We start from the raw sequence: 16,302 nt of genomic DNA on the forward strand, positions 1-16,302 counted from the left end.
TGAGCATTTTCCAGGTAACCCCTTCTCACCTTCATAGATTTCTGCTCATTTAGCTACAGTAAAATGAGTACGAGCCAAACCAACTCCTAACTACATTATATTAAAGTTATAATATCATAACAAATTGCTGACTGATCTACCTAATGGATTGAAAGACTTGCATGACTTTCGTGGAAAAAAAACCTGAAAAAAACTGCAAAGGACTGACCCAAACAGTAGTCTATAGATAACCAGCAAAGACCTGGATATGAATGTTAAAAGAATTTTCCAGTCCAAACCAGAAGAGTGGTCCCGGGATGAATAGAGTTCTGACCTAAACCGAGAAGGTGCTCAGATAGGCAGCCCCAATGATATCACCCAACACAGCAGCACACACCTCACCAGTTTGCAGCTTGCTGCAACTAGCAGGCTGTAAATCTGCCCAGCTATCCCTCCCCCCACTGTGCATTTCCACCTGGAATGCAGTATGTTCCAGTTCATCTAGTCCACTATTACATCTCTTACACTGGCCTCTTCTAGAGGTGTCAGAGGAAGGTGTAAAAATTCCCATAAATAATAACTATGGAGAAAAACCCTGCCCACAGGGAAAGGTTTTTCACCATAACTCATGTCATTAGTGGTTGATTAAAGCCCTTAAGAGTGAAAGTTTATATCCCTTCCAAATGATTTTTTGCCCCATGAGGTAACTATGGCTCCAGATTATATACGAATCTTACTAATCTTTTGGCCCAAGGATAACTTCCAACAATGCATTTCATAGATTAATTATGCATTGTATAAACAAGTACCAGATGCAAGTAAGTTGCCTCCTAAGTAAGGCAAAACAAGCCACTGAAAAGAAGAAAACTGGGCTCTTCCCCTCAAAGTCTGTGACCCAAAATACAAAATCACAACTGTCTGTCTGTTTGCTCATTTCTAGAGTTACAAAATATTGCTTCTCACCTTAAAGGGATACCACCAAGCAATTCATAACAACTGCTAAGGACAGACACGAACAACTTTTTAGACATCATGGTATCTCCTTATGCTGTGTGATAGCCAAGATTCGATGTTATTAAACTCCAGCTGGTATTACTCTGCCCTTATCCTACCTAAGCAATAACATGTCTGAAGAAATCCACGCACCCACCTCTTCTGGAAAATACGGCCAGCTTTTTAAGGTGTAAAACTTCCTCAAGCCAAATTTGGTTTGATCCGTTGACTTATACTTCTCTTGTGAAAGGTAGGCAGAAGTATAATCCAGGGCCTTCCTCTAATTTTTGTCAACTTTTCAAAACCTAGTACCCTGCCAGGCAAAAGTTGAGAGGGTCCTGAGCTCTTAGAGTACAAGGACTGCCTTTGTAGAAGGAAGAGGATGAGAGATTCAAGGGTTTCTTAAGTCCTGTCATCCCTGTTTGCACAGCATTCTCACTCAGAGCTGGGAAAGGGTGACATGTTTCTCCATGATGCAGTACTGTGTTTTTTAAGTACCAGTTAAAGGGGGAAGCTTTTAACAACAGAGATATGGGCTGTTTCACTAACAAGTATGAATTATTTTTTGTCCTGAACCAAAATGAAGAGGAGTCTGCATTGCTCAGAGTTGCATTTAGGGTCTTAGCAAGAACTTAGTTATTTCACCAATCTGGAGACACACGTGAGTAAGGAGAAAGCGCATGCAATTCCCCTGTAAGTGTCACAGTTTTAATACCTTCCCACTCAAAAGCATAAGGAAAATAAATCTAATAAAAAGAATCTATAGGAATTGTCTGCTGTGGTCTTAAGAACATTTTTTTATATAATCATACCTGCCTGGAGGCAATATACAATGCAGTGGAATCTATATGCTGTAGCTTTTAAATATTTGAAATATTTAAATTGTTTCCTTTTTGCTAGAGTTTAGTTGACATAACGTTCTTCTGTAAAAGAGATGATTCTTACACATACTACTCCCTTAAAGCAGATGGCAGCATCTGCTGCAAGAAACCGTTTGCTGGCAAAGCAAACACTGAAGGTCCCCACCAGCCAACAGGGATAGGGTATTAGTTCATTGGGCCGTCTTGCTATTCGCAGTGGGAAACATACCTTGTTACAACAAGGCACAAGTTAATTTAAGCAGTCACAATAACACAGTTGCTGCACCACATCAGACAACTGAAAAGAATCCTGCTGGTTGTTCAAAAGGCCAGAAGTAGAGTAGATTTTATGGTTACTCTGTCTCTGGCAAATGTCTACCTGTGTCACAACTATAATTTTCACCACATCAGACTTCTCTGTCATAACCAAAGTATTATTACTAATAAATGGGAATAGGACATGGATTATAGGTTAGGGAAACTTCTGTTTACAAAACATGTGCATTCAGAGTTCTCAATATAAGGAAAAAATAGCCACATCTACACAAAAAGCAAATCAACAGATTTAATCATATGTTTCCAAATCTGAACTCAGCATGAAGATTTTAAAAAAAAAGTAGTAACTTCTTATACCACAATTCAGAGTATATAAAACAACCTCTGCATTATTGTTGGAACTAAACCTCCCACAGTGCTTAACTTTCAGTGACCTTGTGCTACGAACATCTCTTTAATATGGCGCGTGCTAAAAATAATAGAATTATAGTTGCAAAGCCTTACCTAACATAAAAGAGGCAGTTAAGAGACATTCTTTAAGCCCTCGGTTAGATGACACAAACTGCTGTGAGAGCTTGTAAGCCCACCTGGTCAGCAAACATTAGTTAAGAAGGAAAAACAACTTTAAAAAGAAACCCTTTGAATTCATGAGCCCAAATAAAATTTTAGATACCAAAGAGAATTTAAAAATGTGAAAATTTCTTATCACACCAGAAAATAACTTAATAACTAGTACCTCCTGCAATATAATCAAAAGTCATTAAAAGGGCTATCATTGATACAAGGGATGAGTTATTGCAAGGACAGAGGGATGTCATCTCAAGCAACAAGTACTTGACCTAAATTTGTTCTTTGAAAGAGCAAAGTAGAGTATCTGCAGCTAGCAAGGCTACAACTTCTAAGGACAATGATATTTTACAATAGCCCTTTTTACATTTAGTTCTGCCTTCATTAAAATGATTCACTAGTACTATTTAAGATAGTTCTGTTTATATGTTTGTATATATGTGCATATACATGGGTTGGGAAAGGAAAGAGCAAATTAATGTATTTGTGCAACAAAGGTTAGAGAAGCTTTTCGCTTTAACATGACACTCATTTAAAGTACATTACAGCTGATCTTTAAGCTTATCTCCTTCTCCTTTGTAAAGTTGGAGTTATTTAGTATGACTACCACGTACCATGTAATCTACATCTACAGTATTCCTCTACACTAAATCACAGATTTTGATCCTGTATCAGGATGATGTGTCATTCACCAAGAGTGTCAAGGACAGTATGATCTGTCATTTGGAGCAATAATCCTAGTATCCTTGAGATGAAGAGTCATGTTTACTTCACAGAATGTCAGTTGTTCTACATTCTCCTTCAGTGCTCAGCAGCATTCATTGTTCCTTTGGATATCTTGACTGGGGTCAGAAACAATTCAGCAAAGCATAAAATAATAAGTTACAGCTCTCTCCTGTGGGTGAGGGTGGCAGAGATCTAAATACAGACTTTCAGTAACCAAAAGGTACTACGGAGAAGATGGGGTTACTTCCTTCACACGGATGCATGGTGACAAGACAAGAGGTGATGGACAGAAGTTGCAGCAAGGAAAACTCTGTCTGGATGTAAGACAAAATTATTAATGCTGAGAACAGCTACACATCAGAGTAGGTTGCCCAGAGAAGTGATGGAATCTCCCTTGCTGGAAATACCCAAGTCGCAGCTTGACAGGACCCTGGATAACCTCTTGTAAGACCCTGCTTTCAACAGCAGTTTGGACCTGATGATCTCATTTTTCCATTATTCCTTCCATTGCATTGCCTATAACATATAAATTTTGCCCTGGAAAGTGAGCTTTGTGTGATCTTTTCAAAAGCACTTAAAAGCAGAATTTGAACCCAAGAAAGCTATGTTACCTATAAGAATAGGGTGAAAACCTTTCAATTGTACAACTTCCCTCTCCATAGGACAGCTAACAGATGGAGTGATCATATGACCTTGAAAGGCTCTGTTGTATACCAGATCTCTCATTCCTTTAAACACCTTTAAGTTCCTTCATAGTCACAAGTCATTAATCCTTTTATTGTTGTAGATGGTGCAGTATGAATGAGTTATAATGAAGAAGTAACAAAGAGGCAAGTCAAGGCACCATACGAACACACAAAGCAGATTTTTAATATCATCTGCCCTTTCTTTCCAGTATCTTTGAAAATAAATAAATTCGTTCAGTATTCTTGCTGACCTTACCAGTAGGTATGCCCTTTTTATGGAAGGAGCCACCAGTTCTGTGTTCCCATGCAAGAAAATCCTGTCAGCACAATTAATGGATGTCAGATGTGAATAAGATTAGGAGAGCAAACAAGCACACTGTCAAAACCATGTCATCAACCCACAGGCCTATTCGTAGTGATATTATACACTCCACTGCCTGCAGTCACAGCCCAGGATAATCAGAATCCATGTTCAGAGTCATCTGATCTTGCAAAAATTGACACAGCATAGCTAATAATCCACCAGAATCCAGCAACTATACTGGATTTAAAAAGGCAGCTTTATTTTTGTGCCTTGCATTTGAGGCAGATTAAATAAATCGAGAAGGCAAGGCTATCAGGTCATTATTGGTATGTTACAGCTGTCCAGTTAGAGTTGACAGACACTCTTTGCATGGCCTGTTGACTGATTAAGAGGCAGAGTAAGTCTCTGAGAGTCATAAATGGATGGGGGGGGGGGGGGGGGAAGTCTGTGATAAAGAAAAAAATCAAAGGCTGATGGAGTAACTCACTAGAAATAGTCCCACTTCTACACAAGCCACAGATACCATCTAAAAAAAAAAAAAAGCAACCCACAGAAAGGAAACTGGATGAGCACGTTACAGATTGGAAGTGGGAATCAGAACAAAGTGTTTGGTACTGTTCTTCACCAGAAAACTGGACTGAATCTTCTGCAAGGTGGAGAACAAGCAAAGCAGAATGCAAGGTGAGATATTGAAGCATTCAGATTAATAATGAAATTTTTCTGTCTCTAAACATTTCCTTGCCATGCAGTGTTTATTTTAACTCTACATTGGAAGCTGTGCCTCAGTTTCTAAAGCCAACTGTTGCAGAACAACGTAATGAACTGAAAGCATTGCTTGCCTTGCTTGCAAGAATGCTGAAATCTTTCAAGTGAATTCTACAAGGTAGAATTCAGTATTGCAGAAGATTATGTATAATTTTAATACAAATAATTTCATTTTTGAGTTAAAATTAATGAGTAGTTTGTGACAAACTGTAGTGTCAAAGTAAAACTTTCATTTATACATTTGTCATAATCAATGTTATTGAATTCAATGTTGTTCATTCAATATTGTTATTCAATGTTATAAACATACACTGTTATTCTTTTAATATGGCATTCCCTGTTACTAGTTAATGTTTGTAAGTCTGTAAGCAGTATGTCCTTTAATTTCCAAAGGTTTCAAGTAGTAACTAAAATGTTTTTCATTTTGAAACAGTAAAAATTATTAGAGGCATCTCAAAAACAATGTTAGAAAAGAACCTATCATTCTCATGTTCTTTAGTCAAAGAAAATCTAATTATTCAACATAATCTGTTTTGGTTTTTTTTTTATTTCATGCTGTGCAGATGAACATAGCTTTAAGTGGCACCTTGTTTTCAAAGTAAAATCATTAGCAAGATATGAAAGGTAAAAAATGTTATATTTTCAGGTAAAACTAACCTGAACATCAAGGAGCAGAAGATAATTATAAATACTAAACATTACTAAGTACTCCTGTCAATTCATTTATCTTTTTAACAGCTTCTTGACAAATGTTTACTGATTGTGTAGCAACTCCTATCTATAGGAAGTACAGCTGGCATTCAGATAAGGGAATTAAAGCAATAAGTATAAACGTAGATATTTTAAAGAACAAAATTACAGAATCTGGATTGCTGAAAAAGTACTGTTTACTTTTCATAGCAATGTCTTTGAAGCTTGGTATTCTTTTGACAGCACATTAACTTAATTCTTTTTAGGTAGTATAATTAGTAAAAACACAGAAAAATAAAAGTTCTACTTGCAATCCTTCTGACACAAGATGGCTCAAAGTTGTTACTACCACAAAAAGAGAAACATGCCAATTTAATAATTTTAGAAACTCCATCACATTCCCTTCAAACATCACTGCTCTGCTGATGGCAAACCCTCCTGAAATCCATTTGTACTTAAGATAAAGCCATGGGAAGTACTTCATTTTAAGACCATGGAAACACTAACTTCATTCTGCATTATAACAGTACTTCAATATTATCTGTAACTTACTAATGTATTGTAAAAGAAATGAACTCTCTTTATGCTACCTACATTAATTTTTATTATGGAGCTGTAAATCCTTTGCCCATGTTAATGACCTGTGTATCACCAAAAGACAAACATTTTAAACTAATTTTAAATCTTTCACTTGTGATACAGGTAACTGCCTTTTGGTTTTGAGTGTCATCTTGTTAATATGTGCAGCTCATGGATGTCCCGACAAATGCCTATGCTATACAGCTTCAAAGACTGCAGACTGCAAGAATAGAGGATTTACTGAAATCCCTGCCCGTTTACCTCCCGAAATTCAGATACTACAGCTGCAGAATAACCGTATTTGGAGAATCAACCAAAATGCATTCACTGGAACACCGTTGCTCAAAATCTTAGACTTGTCTAATAATTCTCTCTCGAGTTTCACACCAGGTGCTTTCCAAAAATTACGGTACCTACAGGTTCTAAACCTAACCAGAAATTTAATTCATTATATAGAAAACAAGACTTTCAGTTTCCTCCCACATCTAAAAGAACTGGACTTGTCATCCAACAGCATTATACGTTTACCTGAGACTTTTGGAAACAGCACAGGGAATATAACATTGCTGTCTGTGAAGCATAACAAACTTCAGAAAATGGAAAGAGTTCTGCTGGAGTCACTTCCAAACCTGAAAGTGGTTCTTTTCAAAGATAATCCCTGGCAATGTAATTGTAATGTCTTTGGCCTGAAACTGTGGCTGGAGAGCTTTTTATACAGAGGTAAGGAATTCTTCTCATATACAATGCACATGAGAACACTTAACCACCATCTAATTGATCTTCGCTACTATGGCTTAACAATTAACCCCACACCTTAGATCGTCCCCTCAGATAAGCACACTAGAATATATTCTCATGCATAGGTCAGAATACAGGTGCTTTCATAAACCCAGGTGGCAAACTAGAATCATAGAACTTTATATTAGCACAAAGAGAAAAAGTATGCACACAATCATATAGTATGTACAGATAGATTCTGGAAATACATATGTGTAAGTGTTTGTATGCATATATATATCCATATCTATCTTTATATAGAACAAGTATAACTGTGCACATACACTTGCTTTAATTCTACCAATATATTTTTGCTAGAACCCAACCTACCGTTTAAAGCTTTTTACCTGCTGCTTGAGGGTAAACATCAAGACAGATATTAATACCAATATAACTGAAGAGAACTCAGGATTCTAATTCCTCCACAAATTATCACTTAGGAGCTCTTTACTATTTTAGGAATACGTTACCTAAAAATGTATGTTACACTTTGGAGAAGTTTAGTCTTGCTTCCTATTTGTTGTTAAACAGAAGACGTACTACATTAATCAACAATTTCCTGACAGAAATGTGTAATGCCATCACACGGGAAAAAGTGAATTTTATAAATAAAAGTAGCCTCATATTTTGGCTACACCTGCTTTTAAATATATTCATGAGTTATGCTGCAGAAAAGAGAATATGATTTAATTCTGAAAGGAATTAAGTATGAAAAGACATTTATTTCTTTCTCCCAGGAGGTATGTTCAGAATCTGAGAATTGGGAACAGCAGGCCAATTTGCTTTTCTCTAAATCAGGCTTTGATGCTTGCATGTGATCAAACTACTGATTTCCATCTGTATATGGAAGCGACATGGAGCAGGTTGCAACCCAGCATATGTGAAGATGGTCCACGTTGCCCGTGATTGAATGGGCTACAGTTTTCAGGCATTAGAACTCTACAGGCCAGCTGGAAAACTGTACTGGCTATGGAGGGACACAATTAATATAGGAGTAGTCTCCGGGTGAGGTAAAGCCACTGCCAGAAGCAACCTTTTAGAAAAGACAAAAGGCTAAACTCCTCTCAGGGCCAAAATCTTAATATTTTGGATTGGTGAAATATTACATTATCCCACGGCTTTAGTTGTATTATGCTGGAACCTACAACAAATTTCAGCAGGGGTCCTGACTTCTCTGTGCAGAAGAATGTAATGATCCAAGATAAACATATCAGATTATCTTAATTACTCTGCCAGCAGCATAAGTATTATAATTTATTTCAAAACCCAACATTGTTTAGAAATTCAGCGATACTCTTCCATCTTTCCAAATATTGTACAGATTATTTAAATGAAGTTATATGGATTCATTTTAGCAACCAATTCATTTTAGCAACAAGTTTTAAAGGAAGCCCATGTTCTCTTCTACATTTATATTTCCCTAAATTTACGTGTGTGAATCACACGAAGAAAAATTAGTTACATTGCACATTAATCTTTCCCATTACTTATATTGTAAACTTATGATAAAATAGTACTGTGGCTCTACAGATATGTCTTGCATGTCCTAACAAAACAGTGCTAGAGATGAACGTTGTCTGAATTTAAAAGCATTGACTGTTGTGTCCAATGTAACTCTAAAAGATTTCAGTATTTTTAGCTGAATCCAGCTCAGGCAATTGACTTTTGATACACACTCATAAACAATTATAGAGAATGCTTCAGTACAGGTGGGACTCCAGTCTTCTGTTCCAAGCACACATATTTAGTTACTGAAAACCACAGAAGGATTGCAGTTGCAGGATTTGGAGTTTTATCTGTATCCACATTCAAACTAACACATTGGAGGTGTCTGGAACCACACTTTGGGTTTGGCTATTGAAGACCAAGAGACAAGTTGCTATGCTCATACCTGTCTTGGAATGTCATCAATATTTGTGCAGGAGTCTCCAGATGTCAGTTGGGGTCCATCTGTATTAACTACTGTCTCAGACAAAGTCTTTTCAGGATGAAAATTTCTATGCCTGGCTTTAGCTGAAAGGTGGATTCTTTTGGGTAAAGAAGAGGAAGAAAACTCAGCTAATTTGATTAGTTAATATTTTAAAATATGTAAATGTTGGTTTTGGCCTTGTTGACTCCTTGACACACTACACCTCTAAAGCCATGGTGTATGGACTAAGCAGAAACCTGAAGGCTACACTCGGTGTGTGTTCCTCTACATGCTGAGGAACAACTGTGTGATTTACCAGGACTGAGGCTTCCTACTTCACTTCCCATTATACTAAAAACATATTTGGGAGAGAGCAGAAGCTGGCCCTATGCAATCATGAAGTTTACCATTTGAGCAGAGTAATAGATTGACTAATCTAACTCCTTTAGATCTCTCTATATTTTCTTACCATGAGTCTTGCTTTAAAAAATTGCTTTGCTTTATTACAGTTAGCATATGATGTCAGAACAATGACTATTTCATGGAATATTTCAACCAAGTGGGAAATCTTTACTAAGTATACTGTTTCCATTTCTCTTTATAAAAAAAAGTAATGGTATGAATTTGAAGGAATTAACTTGCTGTTAACAAATATCTCTTCATTTTCATCTATGACTTAGTTCTTACTTTTTACCACTGTTGTTTTTTATTTTTACATCTATAAAATCATAGATAACGTAATTCCTGATGAATTGCTTCTTGCAAATACTCTCTTATGTAAGTGTTAAAGTGTAATAATCTCACCATTGATCTAACTGGAAAAAGATCTTAAAGATACAGCTATAAATCTTTAAGAGTATAAAGTCAAAGCTGATGATAAATTGACTTCAGGTTTCTGTTAATTTTACATTAAGATAATTCAGAAACCACCAAATCTTAAGACCATAAATCTGGTTTTTTTCAGGAGGAATAAGTGATGGCATTATCTGCTCAACGCCAGGGATTCGGAAGGGAAAGGACCTCCTCAAAGTTCCCTATGAGCTGTTTGGGGCATGCCCTCTGACGACAGCTCACGTTCATCTGGCTAGCGTTCACCACCATAGCTTCGAGCACAGAAGTTCTCTGAAGCACCCTCATCACAGTGAACACGGGGAAAACAGCCGTTCAATCTGTGAACCCAAACCAAAGCCAAGGCCTGTTAGTTTGCGTCATGCAATTGCCACTGTAGTAATAACTGGAGTTGTCTGTGGAATTGTGTGTCTAATGATGTTGGCAGCTGCTGTTTATGGTTGTGCCTATGCTGCAATTACCGCTAAATACCACAGAGAACATTTGGCCCCGGTCAGACAGCATGGGACTCTGGAGGAAAAAGAGCCATTTGATAGTTCCTTGGCTTGAGTTACTTCTGCATTTGGTTTCTTGAAAATAAAGCCCTCACTTCAGTTAAAAAGCCTGGAATCTAAATAGGATTGATTTAATAGTCATTACTGCTTTTTTTTTTTTTTCACTTTTTTTTCTTAAGGTAAATATGTATATCCTTTGGAATATACATTAAGACTTTATGTAGAAGAACATATGTTTATTTATATTTTGTGTATGCATATTCTGAAGCCCCTATTTAACGCTCAGTGTTTGAGATAATGAAATCTTGATGTAGCCACTTTAAAGTATTCCATTCTCCATTACTAGCTCTTGATGTAATATTAGTATAACACATGAGTTATAGTGCAGCTACAGTCAGTAGCTGACATGAACATGAGTGAGCTTTCTGCAAAGAAAAACACAAAATAGCTACGAATGACTGACTATATTTTAAGATGTTAGAATACCTGGTATGTATCCAGAAATACAATTCACAATAAGTTTTAGAACCAGCCAGTCTCTACACTGACACTGATAACTTAAACATGTTTTAAAAACATTTCCAGGTACATTTTTTCCACCTTCCAATCTGCCCTAGAAGACAACAATTAAACATTATATCTGTTATCTAACTTCGAAAATAGGAAGTACCTTGTTAACTATGACATCTAATCTTTAAATTACTTCGTGGGGAAGAAAGAAGAGAGCTGAGAAAATGCTGAAGAAAGAAGAAATGCTACACTGTTTCAGATACAAGCACTGAAACGAGCATATTTAGCATATATGAAGAGACACTACTCGTTATCCTGTGGGCACACATGCTTGCTACAGACATTTACAAAGCTTCTTATTCCCAAATCCACACACAAGTGTTCCATTTTGCAAATACTGTGACTGCAGATGCAGCCCCCATCACAGTGCTGCCCTTCAGTACAAAGGATAATACAGTTGCATGTTTACATGTTCTCTCTCGCAGAGAGAACATTCAGCTGAATTCATTCGCCCTAACTTTCTGCAGCGCAGTTTTGCTCTCAGATGAAATCAGAGCCAAAACCATTTGAGTAACATAAGTTTAGAACAGAAAGAATATTTTGAACACGCAGCAGTATTTTTTAAATAATTCTTAGAAATTATTTTAAGGCAACCAACAGAGATCAGCAACTCCATCTACCCTTTCTGAGACTAGATAAAATACATCTAGGATATTTGTGACAGATGTCTAATGTGTTTTCTAAATCTCTCCAGTGACAGTGTTAAAGACCTGTCTAGGTAGCTACTGCAGAAATCAACTATGCTTATAGTCTAAAAGCTTTTCTTAGCATCTCTCCTAAAGCTTTGGTGAAAATCTTGCCAGTTTATTCCATGGGGCAGAAGACTTGAAGACAATGACTGAGTAACAGTCTGCAATAAGGGCTAAAGGAAGCTGTGTCGTGGCATTCAGAGACCTCCACTCTCTTTCCAACAGATGGATTCCAAGATCAAGTTCTGTAGCTATTCTAATAACAGCCTCAACTGAGTAATGGGCTGTGTGGCAGGAGTCATGTAACCCTTGCTCTTATCTACTTAGTAATAATTGCAACCTAAATATTAAAGCTCATTCCTGCATCTGCAGTTACTTTCATGCCCAGAGAAAATTAAGCATCTCAGTCTTAATCTAAATCTAGCAGACACTGAAAACAATCAATTACTGTCTGTCCTTTTTTTTTTTTTTTAACTGTTAAGTACTTCGCATTATTATTAGGCTCTCTTCATTCGTCTCTGTCCTGAACTAAATAAACCAAGCTGTTTCAAATTTGCCTGTAAGGCCACATTCTCTAAACTTTTTCTTTTTCCTGCATTCCCTGGAACCTTTTCAGTTCTTCTGCATGTTGTTTAAAATGTGGTACCCTAGATTGGGCACATTACTTCAGCTGAGACATCATCAGTACAGAATTTTTAGAATATTTATATTCAAGCTCTTTAAATCTGATCTCTTGATGATGTATCTCAGAAGCAAGTTTGCTTTTGTTTTCCTTTTAAATATTCAGTAAAACTTAATGAATAATCTGTTTCCAGAGCTAAGTCATTTGTGTGTGTAGATCTACATTTTCTACTCCTTTATCCATTTATTGCAATAACATTTTACAAAGCAAAACATAGTTTTTTCAGATAGAGAGGACTGAAGTAATACAAGATAGGATCTTATTGCCCACAGACCAAAAAATGAGTTCAGAGCCATGCCAAATCAGTGCTTCTCTATGGTGACAACCTAAAATAAGCACGCTTGCACTCAAACTGCAGATCCTAAGATGAAAGCTAATAAACCTCTGACCTCCAGAAAGAGATTTCACCCACAGTGTTTCTAATAGGCTCAGATACAGCAATGCAGTTTCCATCACAAATAAGTTCACACTTTTGATATCTCTGAGCAAAGGAAAAACAAGAACTGACTTCATATTTCCTAGTCAGGAATAACCAGAACATCTTCCTAGTCCCTAAAAAAGAGTCTTATCAACAAAACCCTTTCAGGCTTTCGTTTCTGTAAGACAGTAAAAAAAAAAAAAAAAGAAATGTGAGGAGGAGGCAATGAAGGTCACAACAACATTTAAAGAAACTTTTTCCAAGTCACATTTAAGATGTTTTGGGGATTTTCATACACACATAAGGCTGTAAATTGATACGGAGTTCTGCCAAAAAGCAGTCTTTCATATTTCCATTATTTCACTCTGCTATGGGAGCAAGGCAAGCCAATCCATGAAAATCTGATTTATACTTTCTAACTTGCTGTTTGCTAAAGAAAGGTGGGGGGGTGGAACCAACAAAAATCCCAGCAAAAATTCCCAGAGAAATTTTTCATTTAAGGTTTATAAGACTATATACAATATTTACAAATGTGTTTGCAATTAACAAATTCCAGTTACTTATGATGATAAGCAAATAGTAGACATTCAACAGAGAAGAGTATTGATTCAATTGCTTAAATTAATAAATGCAAATATTATTTTTTTTCAGTAGAGGAAACAGAACATTTGACTACTGAAAAAGAGATAAAAGGCACAATTTATTGCGCATAACAATTATTGACTACAACAAGTAAAAGACTGGATCTAGGGATTCCCCACAGAACTGCCCGTAATTTATAAAGCTTAGGAATGGACATCTGCCACTGAAATAAGTTGTCTGCACAGATTTATTTTTCAGATAAAGGTTCCTGAGAAAGCTTTGTTGTTTTTCCAGCAATCTCATGAGAGGTATTATAATGAGCACAGTATTTTTTTTCTAATCTCTGTGAAAAAAACTCTTACCCCCAAAGTCAGCAAAATATCAGGACACACTACTCTGCAAGGTATTTGCAAAGACAGAGAAAGTACACATATTGTTGTACTCCTGTCTTTCATATAAAGGCTCATCATATTAGTTTTCAGAAAAAGAGGCTTTCTAAAATTTCAATTTAGAACAGAGATTAAGAAGTACAATATGCCAATGTTCTTTACAGAAAATGTCTTTAGTACCTATATTGAAAGAAACAAAGCTTAAAATGAAACATACTTTCTTGCCATATGTATCTTTCCATCCAGAGCTTGCAAAAATTCAATCAAAATTCAGCTTCATTATTCCCTAGTAATACAACATCCAAAAAAAATCAGGATCCCTCTTGTTGAAGATCAAAGTAGAACTTTTAGTGACATTATACATAGCTTATCTATCGTTAATAACATTAACAAAAAAATACCAACTGTTGGCTACTAATAACCATCTATCTTTGATGGCCAGAAGACAAAGACACAGGGGCTTTAGTTAAGCATCCACAAAGTATGCCTACTTTTACAACTTTGATCTTTGAACATGGCTGAAAGTGGCATAGTAATAATAATCATAAGACAGTCTTGGCACTTTCTGGGTTTGTATTACCTGAAACATGACTGTATGCTCGCCAGATGAGACAGGCAGCAACATCCATCATCTGGATGTGGCAGTAAGCCCACAACCAGCGAGGAGTAGGAATTAGAAACCCGTAATAAACAAACCAACGACTACATATTTCGTAACTATCTCCAATGAAAGCTGCGGTTGCTCCCTCTTACTGATTACAGAGGGATCCTCCAATGATTTAGGGCTATGCACACTATATGTTGAACTTTTTGCATAAGGCTGCCATCCTCATTTCAAGACAAAACAAGCACATGAGAACACACTGTTAACATTTGGAAACATACCCTGCTGGGGGAAAAATAAATTAGTTAATCCACAGTACTTAAACTGGTATTAATGTCTTCATATACTACTACTACGTAATTGCAGCTTCATACTTGCACAGCATTATTTGACGTTTTCAAAAAGACCTGACAGTTTATCTGCTGCCTTGTTCTGCAATCAGGGATTTATTTTGCCATCAGCAGAATTATTTGGCAAAATGCCCCTAGAATCTGATTGCTGTTAGATCACAAGGATCTTCCTCCTACCCAAATTACATAGTACTAAAACCCAACCAACCAACCAAAAAATCCCAACAGCAAAGCAGAAGTGCAGAAGCAAAGAGCAGAACGCTCTATGCAATTTACTATACATGTCAATACTACAGATGTTGGGATACTGTTCTAATTCATCCATCAGAGCCCCAGATTCTCTGAGAACAAATGGTGAGGAAAGCTCAAGAAGTAGATAAAGAGGGGTTAAATTCTCAAGCCAACACTAGCAGAGAACTATCTTAAAAGCCCTGTTATTCAATTATTCCACACACTAATTCTGTATGGTAAAATGAATTGAGAACAAATATAAATGAATACAAATGTGTGAATGGTTGTGAATACGCCATCTAACTTCAGATTCCCTGTTCAGTCAATGGAGAGAGGCAGGATTTCACCCCACGTTCTGAAGCATTCTGTGGAGGAGCTTACCTCTCCCCATGCATTACCTATAAACTATGTTTCCTAAGTCATGGCTCCTAACCTGAGTCTGTTAGTCGTTTAATGTTAGACTGTACAAATACACATTTCAATTTTCCTGAAACTGAAAACATTAGTCTATATACTAATATTAGATTTATGAATACAAAGATAATATTCAAAATGAACAAGAAACTCTGGAAAAACATAAACTAGTGGTTTTCCACCAACGCATGAAAAGCATTTTGAGGGATTTACTAAATGCTACTGCTGAATATAATCTTCTGTGGCTTATAATGTGGAGTAAAGATTAAGTAAATCACTGTCTTGCCTGACAAGGAAAACATCTATTTTAAAACACTTCAAAATTTGGTTGGTGTGTCAGTATGATGACATATTCATTTTCCCTTAGGCCTTCATAATAAAATGCAATTTTATAGATGGTATCATAAATTTTAAGGACTGTGTATGACAGTGACATTTGCTTGAATGTTTTTAATAATATAGTAATACGAAAGTAATACACGTGAGAAAAAAAGGAAAAAAAAGTATAAGCAGTACAGAGCAGATATATTTACTCTATGTGCTATTGTAACAATAGCAGATTTAACTATTTGTGAAACATTTACAATATCTGTCACTCCTAGAAATATCAGTAGTTCAAACTACTTTTGATTAAATTATTGGGAGTCACTTTTTCAAAGCATGTTCTAGAATCTTGTTCAAAGAGATGTGCATGCAAACTCCATTTGAATTCACTCACCCCCCTGCCCCCAAATAGAGATGTTGCATACATACAACTATTAACATACAAAAAAAAAAAAAAAAAAAAAAAAAAAAGAAAATAGGGGATGAAGAACATATTTTTTGTGTTGCAATGGCATTTATTTTCAGATACAATGTGCATATTTTCCTCCATGAAATTATAAAAGAATCTTCCTTACTTAAAGCCTAGATCACCAGA

At 36.3% G+C, this 16,302-nt stretch overlaps 2 protein-coding genes across 2 annotated transcripts in view; one reads left to right on the forward strand and one right to left on the reverse strand.

Moving 5' to 3' along the window:
• The window catches only part of CACNA2D3 (calcium voltage-gated channel auxiliary subunit alpha2delta 3), a 475,703-nt gene that overhangs the window by 67,401 nt on the left and 392,000 nt on the right, over nt 1-16,302 (reverse strand). The gene's annotated exons all lie outside the window — the stretch shown is intronic.
• Nucleotides 4,957-10,806, forward strand: LRTM1 (leucine rich repeat transmembrane protein 1). The gene is made up of 4 exons (XM_075053460.1): nt 4,957-5,072; nt 5,141-5,205; nt 6,549-7,145; nt 10,076-10,806. The coding sequence occupies exons 1-4, from the start codon at nt 4,957-4,959 to the stop codon at nt 10,507-10,509; spliced, it is 1,212 nt and encodes a 403-aa protein (XP_074909561.1). The 3' UTR covers nt 10,510-10,806.

Source organism: Buteo buteo, chromosome 21, assembly GCF_964188355.1.
Source record: "Buteo buteo chromosome 21, bButBut1.hap1.1, whole genome shotgun sequence".
Taxonomy (NCBI): Eukaryota; Metazoa; Chordata; class Aves; order Accipitriformes; family Accipitridae; genus Buteo; species Buteo buteo.